General features: G+C 34.5%; 1 protein-coding gene across 3 annotated transcripts in view; it reads right to left on the bottom strand.

The window, feature by feature from the left end:
- Positions 1–20,843, bottom strand: part of PKHD1L1 (PKHD1 like 1) — a 170,904-nt gene that overhangs the window by 126,686 nt on the left and 23,375 nt on the right. For 2 of the 3 annotated variants that reach the window (XM_063817348.1, XM_063817349.1), the window contains exons 7-14: positions 12,206–12,276; positions 10,565–10,675; positions 8,156–8,245; positions 6,359–6,627; positions 5,119–5,210; positions 1,993–2,152; positions 1,575–1,710; positions 235–378 (exon numbers count right to left, since the gene is read on the bottom strand). In XM_063817348.1, coding sequence (XP_063673418.1) covers positions 235–378; positions 1,575–1,710; positions 1,993–2,152; positions 5,119–5,210; positions 6,359–6,627; positions 8,156–8,245; positions 10,565–10,675; positions 12,206–12,276 — 1,073 coding nt within the window. Of the gene's footprint in view, positions 1–234; positions 379–1,574; positions 1,711–1,992; positions 2,153–5,118; positions 5,211–6,358; positions 6,628–8,155; positions 8,246–10,564; positions 10,676–12,205; positions 12,277–16,183; positions 16,227–17,519; positions 17,594–18,120; positions 18,175–20,843 lie in introns of all 3 variants that reach the window. The other variant, XM_016959781.4, reaches the window with a different exon arrangement.

The raw sequence follows: 20,843 nt of genomic DNA, 5'->3' as shown, positions 1-20,843 counted from the left end.
TAGGCTATTATATGGAAAATGCATTTGTAGTATGTATAGTGCATTTCTCATGCATTAGAGTTGTACATTCCTTGAAATACAACTAAAATTTAAATTACCGTAGAAAAAACCATTTAATTTCTGCTTCTCCTAAGATTAACCAAGTCTTTTTCTCTGTCATCTTATGGAACTTTTAGAGTGGCACAGGATATACATTTGTTTCCTACAGAAGTACAAAATTAAATACATGCTTACCTCTAGTTGATATGAATGTTACCATGTAGACATAGCTCTGGGGAATTTGTGTTCTTATTACTTGAACTGTGTCTGGTTTTATAGACCAGAGGTCATTCAAGGCTGATTGCAGTATGAATTCAGAAGCATCAGCAGGTAGGAAGACTTTGATTGGATTAAAACAAACAAACAAACAGAAAAGTTGAAATCTTTCTGAGCTACTGCAGCCAACACTGATGTCTTGTATTTACATTTTTAAAGCACCTATACTCTGTACCATGTAAGTTATCACTTAGAGAAATTGTATTTTGAAACTGATTCAAGTTCAGTAATATTGACTATTTAATTTGTGATCTCTTTGAGGACAGGGCTGATATTTTATTGTTTTAATATTCCCACAGTAATAATCATTGGATTTGGCAAAGAATAAGCAATCATCAATATTTACTGGTTAAAACAATTAACAGTAGTAGCAAAAGTTGTATTTTAGGATTTATTGTAAAATATAGAAATGCAATGTTGTTTATTGGCTGATAAATTGGTGTTCCATAGGCCTATCATTTAATTTAAAAAATTGAAAGACATGTTTACTTCTGTGCAATGATGAATTTAATTCCTTTTAAATTTTTTATTTTTATTGTAAGTTCTGGGGTACATGTGCAGGATGTGCATGTTTGTTACATAGGTAAACGTATGTCATGGTGGTTTGCTGCACCTATCAACCCATCATCACCTAGGTATTAAGCCCAGTATTCATTAGCTATTTTTCCTAACCTAATGCCCTCCCCGTGCCGACCCCACCCCCCAACAGGCCCCAGTGTGTGTTGTTCCCCTCCCTGTGTCCATGTGTTCTCATTGTTCAGCTCCCACTTATAAGTGAGAACATGCAGTGTTTGGTTTTCTGTTCCTGAGTTAGTTTGTTGAGGAAGTGGCTTTAAGCTCCATCCATGTCCCTGAAAAGGACATGATCTCATCCCTTTTTATGGCTGCATAGTATTCTATGGTGTACCACATTTTCTTTATCCAGTCTATCATTGACGGGCATTTGGGTTGACTATTCACAATTCCTATTTTCTTAACTTACACCTATGAGTAGCAAATATATAAATTCCATGTGCATTTAGATATATATTTATCATTATTATTAGAAAATGATGGTATATGCCACAAAGTTATTTGTATGGATGTCATTTTCTATCCCAGTCTGAAGGCTTTTTTCCATAATATATTTTTCTGCTTCTTTGTCTAGCATATCATCAAAACTATATTTTCCAGACAGTGTAATTTGACTACAGCAAATACTGTATGACTACATCTATACATGAACAGAAACAGTATCTCCCTTATTATTTATAACTTACCAGTTTTTTCCATATTATAGATTAATCTATATTGGTAAAGTGAACATGAATTAGCTTCCACACATGGGCTGGTTACCTTGATCTTCTGAACCTCATTAATTGCATTAGTTGTTTCCCAGTTTTCCAATGTTATAACCTATTTTCCAATTAAAAAACATTTTTAATATATGAAAAATATATATATCTTAAAAGCATCATAATTCAGCTATTCAATGCCACTTTATTGCTCTATTTTACTACAAATGACAAGTAACAGCCTTTTTGGCTTATCGTACAAATACTCAAAGTCATAATTTAATAATTGTCCATGACTGCTTTCACCTAAAACAGTATCTTACCCTAGTAAAATTAATAATCAAATTGAGATCCTGCCTTCGAACATTTACTTTCTGTAAGTGGAACTGCAATCATAGCAAACCTGTACTTCCTGGATGATTGTCGACTGGGATTTGATAACTTGTTCTTCATTCACTGCATCTCCTGTTTGTTGTTCAGTATAAACATTTTGATACTGGTACAGTCCAACATCAACAAATGCACTTAATCTATACTCCTGCAGCAAGATTTCAATATAGTATCTGGAAAATAGAGTAACTAATGAATATAACTTTTTTCCAGAACACTTGCCATGAAATTATTTTAATGAATAAAATATCAACATTATCTTAAAAGCCTGCCTGTTAAATGACTTATATTGTAGTATCTCATATTTTAAATATTCAAATGTTAAAATTTTCATAGCATTTTGCCAAAATAAAATGAATTCTGTAAGATATCTGCATTAGTAGAAAGTTGTTCTCATTCATAACCAATTCATTCAGCTTAGTCAATAAATATTTATAGAAGACAATACTATTTCTTATACTCAACATCCTGAAAAATAACCCTGTCCCTGGTATATAACACAGACAACATGCAGAGGTTAAATATTTTAATGTGTTCAAGAAAATGGCAGGCTTAGACATAGCATATATTTTATATCTGAGTAGTTATATTTGTCAGGAGTAGAAGTTCCTACTTTCACGTTCCTTAAATTTGGCTCCATTTATAACTTGGGGAATAAAACATTGCCTCAGGAAACTTTTACCTGTCAGATTTACTATGATCCTCCAATTAGCTGGATGGGATTTTCACTTTATATTTTGAATTCCTGATTCTTGATGTCTCCTGCCCCTCATCCTACTGTGTACCCAAGGTAATGCCTTCACTGAGCAGCTGTTAACAAGAGAGTGCAAAACTACTACTTCTCCTCTAAATCTCTAGCAATGTCACCATTGCTCACATCTTTGGAGAGGACAGCTGGGAGATTCCCTAAATTGTCTCACATCACTCAACATATATACTTATATAGGAAGAATAAGTATCCACAGTTCATGAAAGAGTCTGAATGAGGGAAATTTATCATGTTTCATATGTGTAGAATGATAGGGTTCTGGATCATTGCCCAATGGAACTGATATTTGGGGATTATATCAGGCTCTTGACTTCCATAAGAACCTGCTCATCAGCTCTTCTGACTTGAGATGACCAACACTAATTAAAGAGCAGAATTCAAAGAAGAACCATTAAAATTTTGCATCCTTACTTGTGGCTTAAAACTATTAATTGGGTACTTTCTTTGTGCTAGACAATAAACTAAGCACTTTGCAGACATTATTATATTTAATCTTCACAAAATTCTCATAAAATAGATATTATTCCTTTATCCATATGAATAACAAATGCTAAGGGAATTTTAAGGATTCAAAACTTTTAAAACTAGTAACTGAGGGAGAATTCCAAACAAAATAAGGTGACCAAAAAGATATGCACTAGATGAAACTATATTTTTAATATTTGAGTAAAATGATTTAGCAATATGAGCTACCTTTGGAAACGCTTGAAGAGCCACTTTACAATAAACCAGCTAGAGTGGCCTCAATTTCAGATTTCATAGCCATCATTGTAAGCACAGTATGTAAATTCCAAGCTGGTTTTGCAGGAGCACAGATACCAGGCAGCAGATGTATTAGGAGTTGCTTTCATTCAAACTCTGTGCTCCTGCCAAGCTGGTAGACTGAACTCATTTTCCAAAACCAAGCCAAAGTCTGAAAATGTACTGACACTTAATTGCAGTAGGGATTAATCAAGAACTCCATTTATCTTGACCTGGCCCAGTAGTTTTCATGGTTATAGAAGAAAATGTTTAATGTCTAAAGAAGTGAAAGCAGAAGAAAGAGGATAAAAAAGGAATGAAACTCTTTCCCCATGTCAGTATTACTAAGACCTCAGCAAGAACATTGAGTGTGAGAACATTAATTTGCTCCCAGGTTCCATTGATCCCAACCCTCCTTGTCCAATTCCATAAGATCCTCATGATGCTGCCTCTGAGCATAACTTCTTCAATATCTGAAAGGGTGATGTGGTAAACTTAAAAGAAAAAAGCACTCCTCCCATCAAGAAGGGAAGTCTATTTCTTCATCCTTGAGTCTAGGCTTGGCCACTTGCTTTGGGCAATGGGATATTAGCAAATATGACACAGACAGAGTATTGCAGAGTGTGTGTGCATTAGGACTCCCCTCTTTACTGCACCTATCAACCCATCATCACCTAGGTATTAAGCCCAGTATGCATTAGCTATCCACAATGTGACAAACCGGGGCTAGTCTCCTGGACGATGAGAGACCATGTGCAATGGGATGCCCCAAATATCTAAGACTCAATCATGCCTGCTGAGGCTCTAGACATGTGAGTGAGGCATTCTAGGTTACCAGTCCCCAAATAAACCAGCCAGGACTAAAATAACAGCTCAGCCAACTATAAAATTGTGCAAAATAATTCACACTTGTTTGATGTTGCTACAGTCTGAGGTGCTTTGTTACATAGTAAAGTCTAGCAGATGCAAATGCATCTTTTGATGTTCTTCATGTAACTCCATTCCACCACCTTCTCCATTTTCAATGTATCATGTCTTTTATCTTCCTGTTTCCTAGGAATTCTGAATGGCTTTTTGAATGGGATTATCTGGTATTTGGATGATAATCCCACTCATTGGCCCCTTGGACTTGACCTTTCAACACTAAATGAATGCTCTTTCAGTTCTGGCAGTGTATTTTAATATTCTTAAATTTCCAGTACCTGGCCCAGGGCCTGGAATAAACCAGTTAATAACAAATACATATTAAAAGTGGCAACAATCTATGTGGCTTAGTCATTTTTCCCTAGCAATACTGAAGAGCTCAGCTGCAGGAACAGAGAAATTAAATGGGTGGATTGACTGAAAGGTCCAAGTAAAGAACTAAGAACAGGATCAAGTACATTTCACAAAAGTATAATTTTGCAACAGGGTTAATCTAGACTTCAAATTTCCCTGGTTAGTTGAATGCCAGTATTCTTGAAAATCAAGAAACACATTTGAATAAAATTATAGAGAATGACCAATTATAAATTAAACCAATAAACTAATATCACTTCCACCAATAAAAATAAATTGAAAATATTTTAAAATATAAACTTAAAGCTTATAAATACCACACAGTAATTTAATGACAGGAAAAAACCTTACTCTTTTCCTTTCTGCAGATGAATATCATCTGATCTTTGTGTTGGACTGGAAAAATAACTGTTGGCATTAGCAGAATGATATGCAATCCTCACCTAATCCGAGAGAGACAGAGACAGAGAAAAGGGAGAATTTATTAATAGACCTTTTCAACATTTATTTATTTATAACTTATTATTTCAGTTTTAGAAATTTCATAAGTAGAAAAATGTAAAACTACTTTATATTTTTCTTTTAAGATCTGTTATCTACTATGCTATACATTTTTTTAAATTATCAAAGTTCACTTCATTCCTTCTACTGTTCACTAACATCAACACTACTGTACCAAGTATACTATGCAGATCATAGCTTTTCCATAATTAGAACTGCAGTGGAAACTAAGAAGATACTTACCAGGAAAAAGGTAGTTATTGACAAATAAAATATTCTTTTGCTCTGTGGAGAACTTTGAGAGATTTAATCCAAATTAGATTGCCAAAGATTGCTAAATGGTTCTGCACACTAGAGTGAGAGGACTTTGGGCTTCCCATTAGGAATGATTATACCACCTTTGGAGTACACATGCTTTGGAGTACAAACTATGATAAAAATTAGAATTCATAAATTACAGATAGCAATTTAAACTTACACAACCAGTTTGGGAAGCAATCTTGCCACATAAGTTGAGTCATAAAATGTTACTTTGATTTGATCTGTTAGTTTCATATTTGTGAAACTGTCCTAACAAAGTAACCCCAAATACAGAAAAGTCTAATGATCATAGATGTTCAATAGAGTATTATTTGTGGTCATAAAACACCAGAAGTAAATAAAAACTTATCAGTAGGGAGATGGTTATTTAAGCTTGGTAAACCCAAGTAATAACACTACTTAGTCATTAAAAATAGTGATTAAATAAATTATTTAATAAAATTAGTATTTAATACTAATATGTGAAAAACTACATATGAAATTAAATGTATAATTCTATTTATAAAAAAATAGATGAATTTTATCTCATGACCAAGTTAATGTAGAATAAAGAAATATTTTCAGGTACGGGAAATTTTCTTGTAGGCTATAGGTTTTCTATCATCTTATATCTTGTATCATATCCAGGATAATAGCCAAGAGCCAAACCACATGACATCATTTCTCATACATTTTAAAAATGTTCATTCATTTTGATTTAGAGTAAGATACATATAAATATCACCATAATGTTTTTACAATATCAAATAGTATTCTGAGGCTTCCCTACCTTATCTTCTGGAAGTCCAGTCTGGCTAAAATAAATAGCATAACGGTCATCACCTTTGATGTAGAATCTATAAACATCAGAATCTGGAGCCACCAAAAATCCACTAAAGCGTGCAACAAATGTGTCTTGTTCCATAAGCCAAATATAGGAAGCTGAATCTACCCAACTGGCACCCATGTACCCAGGCGTTTTTTCATTGTATTCCAGTATCTCTTCCAAACGTACTGGACGGCTATTATTCCACACCTCAAGCTTCAGGCCTCTCCCTCCTAAGTGTAATGAAATAAAATAAGACTTTCATCAGGATCATAATGCAATGTCTCAATGGCTTTCTATTTGGGTGTTGGTTATAGATTATGTATATCAAGTCATATTTTTAGTATGTGTGCAGACAAAACAATTACACATTCCCCTACACGTATCTGCAGCCAGAGGGCAGTCTGTAATTTGTTCATTATTACTTCACTTATTTGAGCCTCAGTTTCCACATATGTAAAATGGGAGTAATAATAATATTTGCATGGGTGCTATAGGGATTATGTATAATACACATGTAAAACAGCTGGCATTTAAAAAGTGCTTTATGTAAGATAATATATAGTAATTATTACTTATGATATAACTGATGTTGCGAAACTTCAAGATTCATGCCATTTTATTACAAAACCTTTGCCTTGACTATTCTAACAAAAGGAAATTAATGGCTTACAAAGCCATTAATCAGAGAAGAGAAATTGTTGGCTTTCAGATTTCTCTCAATGTTTGTTTTACTTTTTTAAAAAAACATTACTTCTACTCTAGGATTTCTTCTCCTTCTTGGACAGAATCAAAAACAGTATACTCTCAATAAACTGTACCTATACTTGCCAGAATAAACCCTGTGATTAAATTTTTTCCTAATCAGAAAGGAGCCATCTCTCTTTTTTATTTTCCTTCAACTGCAACAACAATTAGGCTTATTTATTCCTTTAGTAGCCTTAAGCTTTTCTGTATGTGGAAAATAATGGCTACCCTTCTTCAGCTGAATTTGGTTGAAGACAAGCTTTGAGCACTTCAAACTTTCACAGAAGCAGTGTCTAGTGATATACACAATTTTCTTTAAAGTCATCAATTATAAATTATCAAAATTATTTTCTTAAACTGTTCATTTTTTTCTAATATTCAAACCAAACAAATTTAAGAGGTTCATAAATGATTCATTTGGCTTCAAATGTGAAACAATGACACGATTATAAACAACTTTCACTGTGCGAACAAGATATGAGATACACACCACACCCAGACACATGTACAGCATTTCAATGATATTAGTGTAGATAGGAAAGCAATTTCACTGAGCCACAAGGTGTAAGTCTGAAAAGAATTTACAGTAACATTTCTCTCATCTCCTGTTTTCACTCCCACATTATTCTAGACAAGCAAATATTTAACTTCCCCTATTTATCTTTTTTTATCAGAAAAAGGCATTTAAAAAATTTCTATGTAGACTATACCAAGTTTTAGTCATCATAATTTAATTAGAAATAAAAGCATAATTAAACTCTGTCAGTAGAGATGTGCTATTTTCAGTAGGGTGTCTTGATAATTTAGGCTGGGTTTTTCTCCATAGATATAGCTTTGTGGCAGCTATTTTAATAGAAATATTTTCTAATCCAGAAAATGTAAATTTTAAAACTTGGAGGAAATTTCTTACAATTCTTACTACAAATTCTAAATTCTAAAAATTTAAATATTTTTTACTAATATATTCTTTTTATGTAAATATAGAAATGGCCATTGTCCCTTATGGTAACTTACCTGGATATACAGTTTTGAGAATAGGAGGTTTGGGGGGTGTCTTGCAACATATACTATTTTCTGTGACATTCAAAATATCACAAGGTTCACCTATAGAGAAGCAAGATACAAAACCGTTACTACTGAAACTTCAGAATGCAAATCACATCAGTGTATCTTTAAGCACTTTTGCAATTAAAACAAAGTTGCATAAACAAGAGGCAAAATTAGGGCTCTTTATTTCCTTTACATATTCTCTATTAAAGCTTTTCACATAATAATTGTCATACTTCCACAAAGCAACATTTTTTTTCTGGTGGAAAATCACAAGACTGAGATAGAAAATTTCATAATTTCTGAGATAAAAATTTGATAATACTATGTCTTTGCACAAAATGTTACTTCTGAATTCAAAGTAAAAACTTATATTTTGTTCCTTGGAGATAAGTTGCTGAATAAACCATGTCACTCAGAATTTGCAAAGGTAGATGACCCTAGACCTCTTCAGTAGAAAAAAGTGCTGGCTTAGTCCAAGTTCTTCAAATGAAAAAAAAAAGGGGGATAATAATTGTTAAATGGCATTTTCACAGACAGACTGAAACCAAAACAGGAAAAAAGGCTAAAAGATAGCTATTGTAACTTTTACATAAGCACAGTTAGACTTAGGAGAAGAGTCTATGTTTTAAACCTCCATGTGTTCCTCACAATGCCTCACATATGGTCAGCCCTCAGAAAGTATTCACTGAAATGGCAATTGCAGCCCATGAAATGTGAGGACAAGGGAAATGGAGAGAGATATTTTTGCCAAGTTTTGTTTGATAGCCTGGAAAATTTAAATTTTGACAATACTTTTCACTATTTTATTGTTTGTGTGTTTTTTGAGTCAGGGTCTTGCTCTGTCACCCAGGCTGGAGTGCAGTGGCATGATCATAGCTCACCGTAGCCTCCACCTCCTGGGTTCAAGCAATCCTCCCATCTCAGCCTCTCAAGTAGCTGGAACTATGGGCATGTGCCACTATGCCAGCTAATTTTTTTTCTTTTTTTCTTTCTTTTTTTGTAGAGACAGATCTCCCTGCATTGCCTAGTCAGGTATCAAACTCCTGGGCTCAAGTAATCTTCCTGCCTCAGCCTCCCAAACTGCTGGGATTACAGGCATGAGCTACTGCACCCAGCCCGTTTCACTACTTTGAGTGTTTTATGGATGCAAGAAATTTGAACCAGAAAACAGCAAATAGGAACAGTATATTAAACCAATCACCCATTTTATTGGAAGCAAAGGAAAGACACATAAACATCATGTTTTCAAGAGATTATTGAGGATTCAAAATCTTGAATCTGGTTGCCATATTAATGGTAGTGAAAGATGATAGAAAACTAATATGTTCTCTTTTCATATCAACTGTATGATAGTCGTATGCAAAATAAACATAAGATCAGATTATAAAACATAGTATATAAATTAAAAGTACATTATGGCCCTGGTTTTAATGTTTAAAACATAAAATCTGGTCAGATTAATACATTATACAAATTTTAAATATTTATGGCCCAGGTTTTAATATGTATGCCAATGACCAGCAAGGATTCATGCAGACACGAAAGAAGACTGTATAAATATTACATTAGATTGCTTAATATCCATTTCTCTTTTTTCTGAAATCACATTTTGGCTGGCTTGTGGGCAGAATCTGTAAAAGGTAGAAAGTACTTGAGCAAGAGGACTGTGGAAATGCATATGCCTTGTTGCATGGGCAGGCATCCTGTCCCCTGCCTAGCAATAGACGTGATGTCATTATGGCTGAATGGGAAGATTCCCACAATCACATTCACCTCTTTTGAGTTGCATAGCTCCCTACCTCTGAACAGATCTGGACAGGACACATAAAAGTGAAGCATAACCACAGAACCAAGCCCTACATGCATTTGTAAACAGATAACTCATTGAAATTACTGCTCTTTCCAAGGCCAATATCTTCAGTGATTACTGATGTCCAGATGAGGCACAGTATATGAGAAGAGTATGAGGAGAATAACCAAAATATTACTTTAAATTTCCTCACAATTAGCTAACTCGCTGAGAAATAACAACCATTCAAAAAAGGCATTTAAGAGCTTCTAAATTAAGGGTAGGTGTGTCCTTAAACTGTGGCGAGGAATTCATGGATGGCAGCTACAATGCTGCTACACAAAGCCTGTTGGTGCCAACCCTAGAGCTCAGGTCCTATTCACATGAGGTTTCAGGGAGTGACCCTTGCTGGAAAATTGCAATGGAAAGAGCATCAAACCCCAGAACCAAATGACTGTGTGAAAATACTCAGCTTCCAATTGAAGGCATGAGTTGAGAAAAGACTATTATTATTATTACAAATTATTAAAGAGCAGGCAGAATTTGTGGTAATAAGGTAATATATCAAAAACCATGAGAAATACCTCCAACTAGAACTCTGACGGGGAAATCTGTCTGATCAAAGAAACGCCCACTTATTGTCAGCGTGGTGCCACCTCGAATGCTTCCTTGTGAAGGGAAAATCATGGTGACCTCTGGGGGAAAAGCGCATTAAATAAAATATCATAAATATTACACATAAACCCAAATACCTGATTTTTTAAAAATTCCAAATTACCTAGCCATAGTGCCTAACACAGGTAGTAGATTACCAACTGCATGAATTAGGTGTTTCATTACTTTCTCTGATGCAATCCTGCAAAAAGGACAATAGACATGGCATTGACAGAGACTTACATTCCATGAGGACCAGGCTTTAGTGGTGACTGGTATTAAAGCAACATTGGTAATGCGAGGATTAAAGAAGTAAGGAAAACCTGAGTTGAGCAGGAAGGCAGGTAGAACCACCTCTTCTTCCATATGCTCTTGAAGAATGAATCTTTCCTATGTTTATGGACCAACCTCTTATAATTTTCTTTTAGAGTAACACATTTAACTATGATTGAACTTCTTGTGGCTTTGTATATATAAGTTGTAGGTATATTGTAAAATAGCCCAATAAATGACATATGGCAGATTCTTACTAAAATTTATCCTTATTAACTCTATCAAATATCTATGTATTCTTACATATGAATTTCACACTAAATAAACTTCTAGGAAAAGCCAAGATATATCACATTTGATTGATTCCAAGACCCACCTTTTTTAACATCTTTGAAATCTAAATGATCTTTCCATTATTCCTGACCGGGAATGACGTACAATTTTTTCAGGATGATTTGTGTTTGTTCTGATATTCTCCAAGGGATACTATCAACCTGAAACCTCTTTAAATTAAATTATGATTGTCTTGAGGATTCTTTTGAACCACACTGAGAGCATAAATCTCAGACAGCTTAAATGGTCTCCAAGTTACCAAAGTCAGACTTTACATTTTTTGACTTTACAATGATTCAAAAATAATGAATTTGGTAGAAACCATATAGTACTTAGAATTTTGATCTTTTCCCAGGCTAGTGATATGCGGTAAATACTCTCTCCCGATGCTGAGCAGCACAGCCAGCTGCAGCCCCCAGTCAGTCACGCAATGATGAGGGTAAACAACCTGTATTCTACAGAGCACTGTGTTGTCAGATGATTTAGCCAAATTGTAGGCCAATGTGAGTGTTCTCAGCACGTTTAAGGAAAGCTAAGCTAAGCTAATACACATTCAGTGGGTTAAATGCATTTTCAATGTAACAATATTTTCAACTTATGATGGGGTCACCCCATCATAAATTGAGAGGCATCTATACTGGTTTTGGTTAAGATTGACAGTGGAGATTTTTTCCCTCCCTCTACCAATAGCCAAAGTTGAAACATGCAAATTTCCCTGCTGTCTGTGTTAGTGTAATGAGTTTATTTTTCAATCAATCTTAAACTAAGAATATTGTCTGCTGTGGGGGAGGTCATGCTTAATGTTGTAGCTTCCTGTTAGACTCCCCATCTTAGGGATTTTTCCTTTCCTAGCAGTACATCAAATAATATAATACACCTTACACTCATTGTCTTTGGTTTGATTAAATCAATTATACACTGCCTTCCCACCACCCCCGCAACAGAGTGAAAGAAAAGTCACATACCTGCATATGTTTGAAACATTGCAATTTTATTGAGAGAAGAAACAAAATATGCCATTTTCTGTGGAAAACTCCTGTTAAAAAAAGATTAAATTTTCTGCTTTAAATGATCTTTAATTTAGGAACATTTTTTTAACTTCAGTGATAGAAATTATGTCATAATCTGCAAAACAGCACGATGGAACTTTTGGGAGAAGATAAGAATGTTCTTTATTTTGATTTGGTTGTTGGTGACATATGTGTATACATTTGTTACTGAATTGCAAACTGTATCTCAATAAAGTTGATTTCTTTTTTTTTTTTTTTTTTGACAGAGTCTCGCTCTGTTGCCAGGCTGGAGTGCAGTGGTGCAATCCTGGCTCACTGCAACCTTTGCCTCCCGGGTTCGAGGGATTCTCTGGCCTCAGCCTCCTGAGTAGCTGGGACTACAGGCACATGCCACCACGCCCAGCTAATTTTTTTGTATTTTTAGTAGAGACAGGGTTTCACTATGTTGGCCAGGATGGTCTCGATCCCTTAACCTCGTGATCCATCCTCAGCCTCCCAAAGTGCTGGGATTACAGGCGTGAGCCACCGCGCCCGGCCCTACAGTTGATTTTAAGAAATTATATTGACATAAAAAAGCATACAAAAGGATTACCCTTTACAAAGGCTGGGATCTTCTGCTGACCGCCCCAGTCTGTCTTCTTTTAGAACCTACTTTTTGTTCTAAGAGGTGGGATCATGCTAAGAACTTTCAATTGATTATGCCGTTTGATCTTTACATCAACCACATGAGGTAGATGAATTTCAGAGAATTAACTTAAGATCGCACAGTGAGTAAGTGGCAGACACAGAACTGGACCCAGGCAGTTTGAGTCCAGAGCTGTGGCTCCTCACGTGTGTATTACACAGTACTACTCCTCTGCCCACTAATCTGTGTGACACTGCAAATGGATGACAGCAAATTAGCAACAATTGACTGGGTTAAAACTGTCCTTAATAAACACAGTGCCCATTATTCATACATATACACTTATACTTCTATAAACCTGAAGAATTAAGAAGGAAAATAATTCTGGAAATTAAATGCTGTTACTTTAATTACCTTCAAGACGTTCTCCATTAGAAAAGTTAAGAAATTCAAATATTAAGACTCAAATCTCATTCATCATAATTACACTGAATTAGAATCTAAAAGAATAATGTAAATCTTGTCACCGAGACCAACAATTAATGCTCCTGTAAATCTAACCCAGGCATTACCATGTTCATTTGCAAGACTAAAGAGTCTCTGGAAATATTTTATGCTAGATTAGTTACTTAAGAAGTTCATACTAGATTTCATATTTTTATGTCAGAAGCCTTTTGACTGATTTCCCAAAGATCTGAAACGATGCTAGCTCCAGCGATACTGTGTCTGGTCAGATCCTGCATCTCAAAAATTAACTCTGCTTCTTAAGTTAGTGGGGAAATTGCCTCCTGAAATAAAATTTGAATGTAATTTATTTTGGATGACACTGAGGTTATTTTCACTAATTCATTGATAATGACTAGGCATTTCTCAATTAAGGCAGCTTCGTCTGAACCTTATCAGTTGGGAACAGCTGTTGTTTGAACTTGGGGTAATAGAGGAGAGAAGGTTGGCTATTAAAAGAAATACAGAATAGATGCCACAGAAAGGCCTTTAATTGGTTCATTTGATATTCAACAATGCTCACGAAATTTGTGAAATATGAATTTTATAAGTTAATGAATGATTTAATACATTAAAGTATTTTTTGAATGTAAGATTCAAAATGTAAGATTTTTAATCTTTTTAGGTAATCTTAATGTAAGATTACCTAAATGTAATCTTAAAACTAGGCTTTTAAATCATAAATGTCATATTTCTGTTATCTTAAATTCATAAGAATATTTTATACAGAAACACAAATTTCCTCAATTCTAAGACATTTGTACAAAGAGATAGCTGTTGGCTTTAAAAAAAAATGGGTGGGGGGTGGAATTATAAATTGAGTCCACAGAATCAACAATTTAATGCAGTATTTTTGCTTATATTATATGTGAATTTGCTGGCATTTCTAAATTGAAAGTTTCTGGGCATGTTAATGCAGCATATTGATTTATGGGTACTTATCAATCACGTTCAACCTTGATCACTCAAACCTTCTATTTTTGGATAATTATTTCTCTGAGAGACATATGATGGATTTGGCAATTAATGCCTTTCATACAGACTCAGAACTAAGAATTCATTTTTCTTTCACCTTGGGAAGGTTGCTACTAAGAGCATTTAAAAAAATCGTATGTAGTTCAAAAAATCATTTAAAACTCAATAATTATTGTTCCTAACATGGTTTTCTAATACGTTCAACAAAATCCTGTTGCCGTGTCTTATCAAGTCATATGTAAGTAGGTCATCCCTAAGGAGAATAACTGTTAAGTTATGGGACCCGAAGTCATGTGTCCCATGTAAATCACAAAGGTGTATCCTAGCATCATTTATATATCTTCCACTCTGATTTACTCTTAGTTTTGGTCTAGCCTATATTGGTCTATAATAAAGTGTCCAGCCAGGCATCAATTTGTTATAATGACACCGATTGCCTCTAGGTGTCTAGAAGTAGATGATCTCTAAATACAATGATAGTGTACTTGAGTTCACAAAGCAATTGCAGTTCCATACATGAAGGGACAAAATCTCATCCTTCACTTGTAGTCTGTGAGTGCTACTAGGAATAACATCTACTTAGATTGTAATATTGCCATTTTTTTTCAGACTTCTGATCATTGTTCAGAGACAAAAAAGAAATTACCGGATCTTTCCTATTATTAATCTACTATAGCTATATTAGGATTGAGTGTTAAATAATGCAATTTATATGGGTTTCTGTCAACTCACTTTCTCAATGGGAGACACTATGACATCTTGGGCAGAACAATTAATTTGGGTTTGGCACATCATGATACTGCCCACTAAAGGCCATTAACATACCCAGTTACTGTGACAGCCAGGGGATTCTCCACACATTTGCAAATGCTCCCAAGTGTGGGGAAATCCTGCTATGGTATGAAATCCTGGATCAGGATGGTAAGCAGAGATGAAATGTGGTACTGGTTGCTGAACTGCTCCATCAGTCATGGCAAAGCGCTGGAATAAAATGCTCAGGTCCTAGAGTTAGATGGCATGGGTTTGCACACTAATGCTGCTTCCTACTAGTTGAATATCCCTAGGCAAATTACCTAATGTTCCTAAGTCTCATTTTCCCAGTGGGTAACACAGGGTGGATGATAACACTCAGTTTATCCTTGGGAGCTTCTTTGGGAGGATTAAACTTGATAATGTATGTAAAGTGCTTAATACCATGCCTGCTGCTAAATGTTCACTATTATTATCTATAATATGGGGTTTCAACATGCATTGAGATTTGCATATTCTGATGTTTCTATAAATGTATGATGATCTTTCTTATTGAAATTAGAATGTAGAACATCTGGAAATGAGTTCTAGTTTTATTAGAAGTCATAAATATAAGTTATTAATATTGCTGTTAAGATGAACAATTGAAAGATATAACTACCATCTTTCACAACTCTCTATGTCTTGATAACTTAAAAGAAAATCTTTATCAGGTAATATTAACCATGAGGTTTTTTTTATTCTTCCATTAGTTTAAATCTAAATTTAATTACTTTAGTTATTTAAAAAGTTACAATTAAATCAGAAAAGCTGCAGGACATAAAATAATATTTTTCCATAACACAAGTAAAGATTTTTATGTTATTTTAGTTAATGCTAGATTTCCCTACAACAGAAAGGTTATGTATGAAGCATAAATTGTGAGTGAAAAGAAGGTACAGACTCTTTAACTGTTAATTGGGGAAAGAAAGTAGTTAATTTTTTAAACCTCTGCATCTACAGCACAAACTAAATATACATTTTATCTTATTTACCCTGTTGAATCAATTATAAAAGTTATTATTTACAAAATAGCCTACCTCCCATAATCATTATCTAAGATGAAGCTGACATTGTGATGACCTGGAATTTAATGAAAATACACAATCAATTAAATTCCCAATCACAGAAGAACAATAACTCTATATTATAAAGCTGATTTAAAAGCAGGGAAAAAGTACAAAATCAAAATTGTATTTATCCAATTTTATATTCATCATCAAAGAAATAAAAATTGAACTATCTTAAAGCATCCACTATATAAAAATATACATAATAAGGTGTCTTGAAGTTATAACCAGAAACACCTAACAAAATATGATCACGAATGAAGAATAATAAAAGAACAGATATGTAACCATATTGCCCTGAAATTTCTTTTATTTATTTAACAGCTATTTAACTGTTCAGACACTCTGCTAGAGGCTGAGAGAGCAGATGTGGGGTGAGCACACAGCTTGTCCTTCTTCTATAACAGAACATATTGTCTAGAGGAAGGAAAAATTAGCCAAGAGCAATGACACAGAGAACTAAAAATTGTGATAATGCTATTTAAAAAAAAAAAGTAGTATGAGCTTTGAGAATATAAGACAAGTGATGACCTAGGCCTTTTTGAGAACATGGCATTTTATCTGAAATGTTCAGGATAGGAAGTTTGCAAAGGGCCTGAGACAGAAGAGAGGGAAGCCCATTCAAGAATTAAAAGAAGGCCAGGCGCGTTGGCTCACCCCTGTAATCCCAGCACTTTGGGAGGCTGAGGCGGGCGGATCACCCGAAGTCAGGAGTTTGAGACCAGCCTGACCAATATGGCAAAACCCCATCTCTACTAAAAATACAAAAATTAGCCAGGCATGGTGGTGTGCGCCTGTAATCCCGGCTACTCGGGAAGCTGAGGCACAATAATCACTTGAAGCTGGGAGGCAGAGGTTGCAGTAAGCCAAGATCACGCCACTGCACTCCAGCCTGGGCAACAGAGCAAGACTCTGTAACACACACACACACACACACACACACACACACACACACACACTCTTAAAAGATCTATGTGTCTGGAGGACATAGATCAAGAAGAAAAGAACAGAGCAAAATTAAGGCAACAGGCAAAATAGCCAAATTAGACACGGAATGCTGTAGGGAGAAAGAAGAAGAAAGAGAAACCTGAGGAAGTTTACCTTATATATAAACCATAAGAAAATACTGATTCATACATGTTTGCATGAAAGTGAAAAGAAGCCAAGGAAAAGAGAAAATACAAAAAACAAACAAACAAAAACACCTGATCCAAAAGGGCAGAGGAGGGAGGTCTAGGAGAATACAAAACAGGGAAATAGAATAAGGCATCTGTGAGCATTATGAAGAAAGATGACCAACACTTGCCAATAAAAGTTCCAGTCGTCTTACAAACCATAGAACCCATATCTCCATTTGGATGATCCAGTTTTAGACCATATCTAATTAAAAAAAAGTTAATGTCAAAGCTTATATAGACACTAAAATTTTAGAATATTGTGTTTCTCTTAAAAACTACTCATTAATTTCAGAATATGAATCAGGACAGAAATTGTTGCTACAACCAAAATTTCTGTAAAATAAAACTATTTCCCAGACTTTGTTGAAGATGTTTGCATAAAATTTTATATAACAATAAAATATTTTATAATTAATTTGACTATGCCCTTTAATATTCCTTTAAAAGACTTTGAGATACTGCCAAATGAAATAATTGCTTGATAAAGATATTGCTCAAAACATCTTTTTTCATAAAAATCTAAATAGTTCATATCATACTATCTTGGAGACCTAACTGTAAGGTAGCACCTAACTGTAAAAATGATTGCTAATGCGCTATGTGGAATATTATAATTTATACTGTATTATAAACCATTTAGCTATGCAGTATTGGTAGCAATTCTATTTAAATTTAGTATGCTTATATCTGCTATTTGTTTTTGTAAAGAAAATAATTTGAATTACTTACAAATTATCAGATTGTGGTATGAGAAGCTCACAGGGCATTCCTCCAATGTAAACTCTGTACAAATATTTTTATTAGAAAAAATCAAGTTATGTTTAACAAGTTGTTTCAAAAATGCACTCCTCCCATCAACTCACTGGTTCCCTTAAATTTTTTTTCTCAATCACTTATTATTATCCCTCACTCATGCATTCAACAAAACATCTACTGAACCTCTATTATGTGGCAGTCCCTGTTCTAGGTACTGGCACACATCAGTGAACTTAACAAAGGTTCCTTTGTTGCCCTTGGGGAGCTGACATTTTAACTGGGAAAGATGAATAAAACATGATAATCATAACATATATGGTGTGTTAGAGGTGTTAAATACTACAAGAAAAGACAACATAGAAACAGATAATAAAGTCATCCATCTGAAGTTCAATCAACTCAAAAACAATTTTGTAATAGGTTTTGTACTATAGGAATTAAGGTAAACAGCACAGACAGCACAAAGTTATGAGAAAGAGGATGTCTAACAGCATCAGTGACACATAAATGAAAATAAGAAGCTGAGAAGAGCCAGAGTTCAGCTGCAGGGAAAACATCTGCCTTCATATTTCCTCAGGTGATTGGGTCTGACCTATTACTTGGAAGCTGATAGTACCTGATGCTATTGGAGGCTGGCAGGTGACTGATTGGTGTTAGATTCTTTGCAACACCAGAATAAACTATCAGCTTTTGGGACAGCAAATCCCAGACTCAAAATAAGGCCAGATACAAACTTGAACTATAAAAAATAAGGACTTTTGTTTGCAGAAAATTTTGAACTTTTAAATATACTTTTACACATAAGTCCCTTCATTTGATCATTACATTAGGATTGTAAAGCAAGTAAACTGAATTATTGTACCCATTATACACATTCATGGATTTAAATTCTCCTAACCTCCTGCCTTATTCTAGCTAAATAATAAATTTAGCAGCTAACACTTATAGGTTCCTATGATGTTTAATCCTTGCAACCATCTTATGAGTTAGTAACTATTATCCTTCAATTTTACAGATGAAAAAACTGAAACAGAAAGCTTAAGCAGATTGCCCAAGCCTGCAGACAATAACGGGTAGAGCAAGAATTCCAACTCAGACAATTTGGCTGCAGTCAGTATTCTTAACCACAGTTGGTAATCCACACAGTGATCTGGGTATGCGTATCTAGAGTAAAACCACCCTATTTGGTCTTTAATACATACTTTTTAGAATTCTTTTTACCTGATCTTTTAGATCAAAAGCTGCTTAGTAAGCACTAATCCCTCTATCCATTTGCATGTCCTCTATAATTTCTACCTGGTCTGAATTTGGAGATTTAGTTGAATGGACAAGGTTTGTGAGAAGCAGGTCTCCTGAATTCCTGCCCAGAACACAGCCCATTGCTCTCAACTCCCTCCCTACTAACAGAATCCAGGCATAATAAATTGCCTTGGGAGCCCTGGTATCATAATTAACATGGGAGAAATGAGACAAATGCAGCTCCAAGACTTTCTTGCCCAAACATTAATAGATGTGTGAAAAAATTATATATTTACATATAATAGCTCAGGATTTCCAGAGTACAAGGATTAGGTAGCCCGACCTCTAATGTCCCATCTCACTGCAATTCTGTGATTTCATGGAATAATTTCCATCCAAATCTTTATATTAAGCAGAAATAAATTCCAGTTTCAGTGGGGGAAAAAAGGAATCTCTTTTTGAAAGTTAAACTTTCTATTTCCTGGCTTCATTATGGGAAAGGATGACTTAGAAAAACCTGTCTAAGAATTAGAATATAAACCATTCCTAACGCTCAACTATGTTGAAGCAGACAAAATTTTTACTTCTACTAATCTGTACATATAAAATGTTAAATATCTCTACTTGGAAGTTCTTTTATTACACATAAGGAATTAGTATGAATATTTTCAGAAATTATAGATGCATACAAATGTGATTTAATTAAAGGTTCTATTCTATAGAATTCCAGATAAATCTTTATTTCACTCATTAAAACCTTTTAAATTGCTTGTTTTACAAAATTATGTATTTGTATGTGTGTGTATATATACCTCACCTTTACAGCATTCAAAAAATTCTCTAATTGCTGAGTGTCTATCTGAATTGTTTAACTTATCCATTTACCTGTTTTATGCATGAGTTTGATAAACATAAAATATCTTCAAAGCCATAATCATGAGTCTACACTTTTTTCTGTAGGAAATAAACAGGACTTTCAATCTTTAAAGGCAGGACTGAAATAACACCATCTATGCTACAGGAGGAAACTCTAGTGACAATGCTAGTTTTTAGTCCAAAATGTGGACAATTATTTTTTTGACATTAGCTAACTAGCCAAGGTTACTATCTAGTTCACAGCTGGCAAATGGACAAAACAGGATTCAAAGCTTGGCCTGTTAATGAGTTATTGACAATGTTTGGTTTCAGCACTTGCCTGTACATCATGAAGCAGTAGAAAATGTGTCAAAACTGTGTTACGAGACTGTGTTCTACTCCTGACCCTGACTAAGCTTTGTGACCTCTAGGCCTCAGGTGTTTTTATACACAAAATGAGACAGATTAAGTAATAAAGACCTCTAGTAATAAAGTTGTATGACTATAACTCAATTACCATTGGACTTGTCTGTGTGTTTCTTCTGTTAATAAATCCATCACAAAACAATAAGAAATTACACCAGACCAAAAAAGAAAGACAT

The sequence above is a fragment of the Pan troglodytes genome, chromosome 7, assembly GCF_028858775.2.
Source record: "Pan troglodytes isolate AG18354 chromosome 7, NHGRI_mPanTro3-v2.0_pri, whole genome shotgun sequence".
Lineage (NCBI taxonomy): Eukaryota > Metazoa > Chordata > Mammalia > Primates > Hominidae > Pan > Pan troglodytes.
Note: the sequence above shows the minus strand (reverse complement) of the source record. Positions and strands in the feature narration are given on the sequence as shown.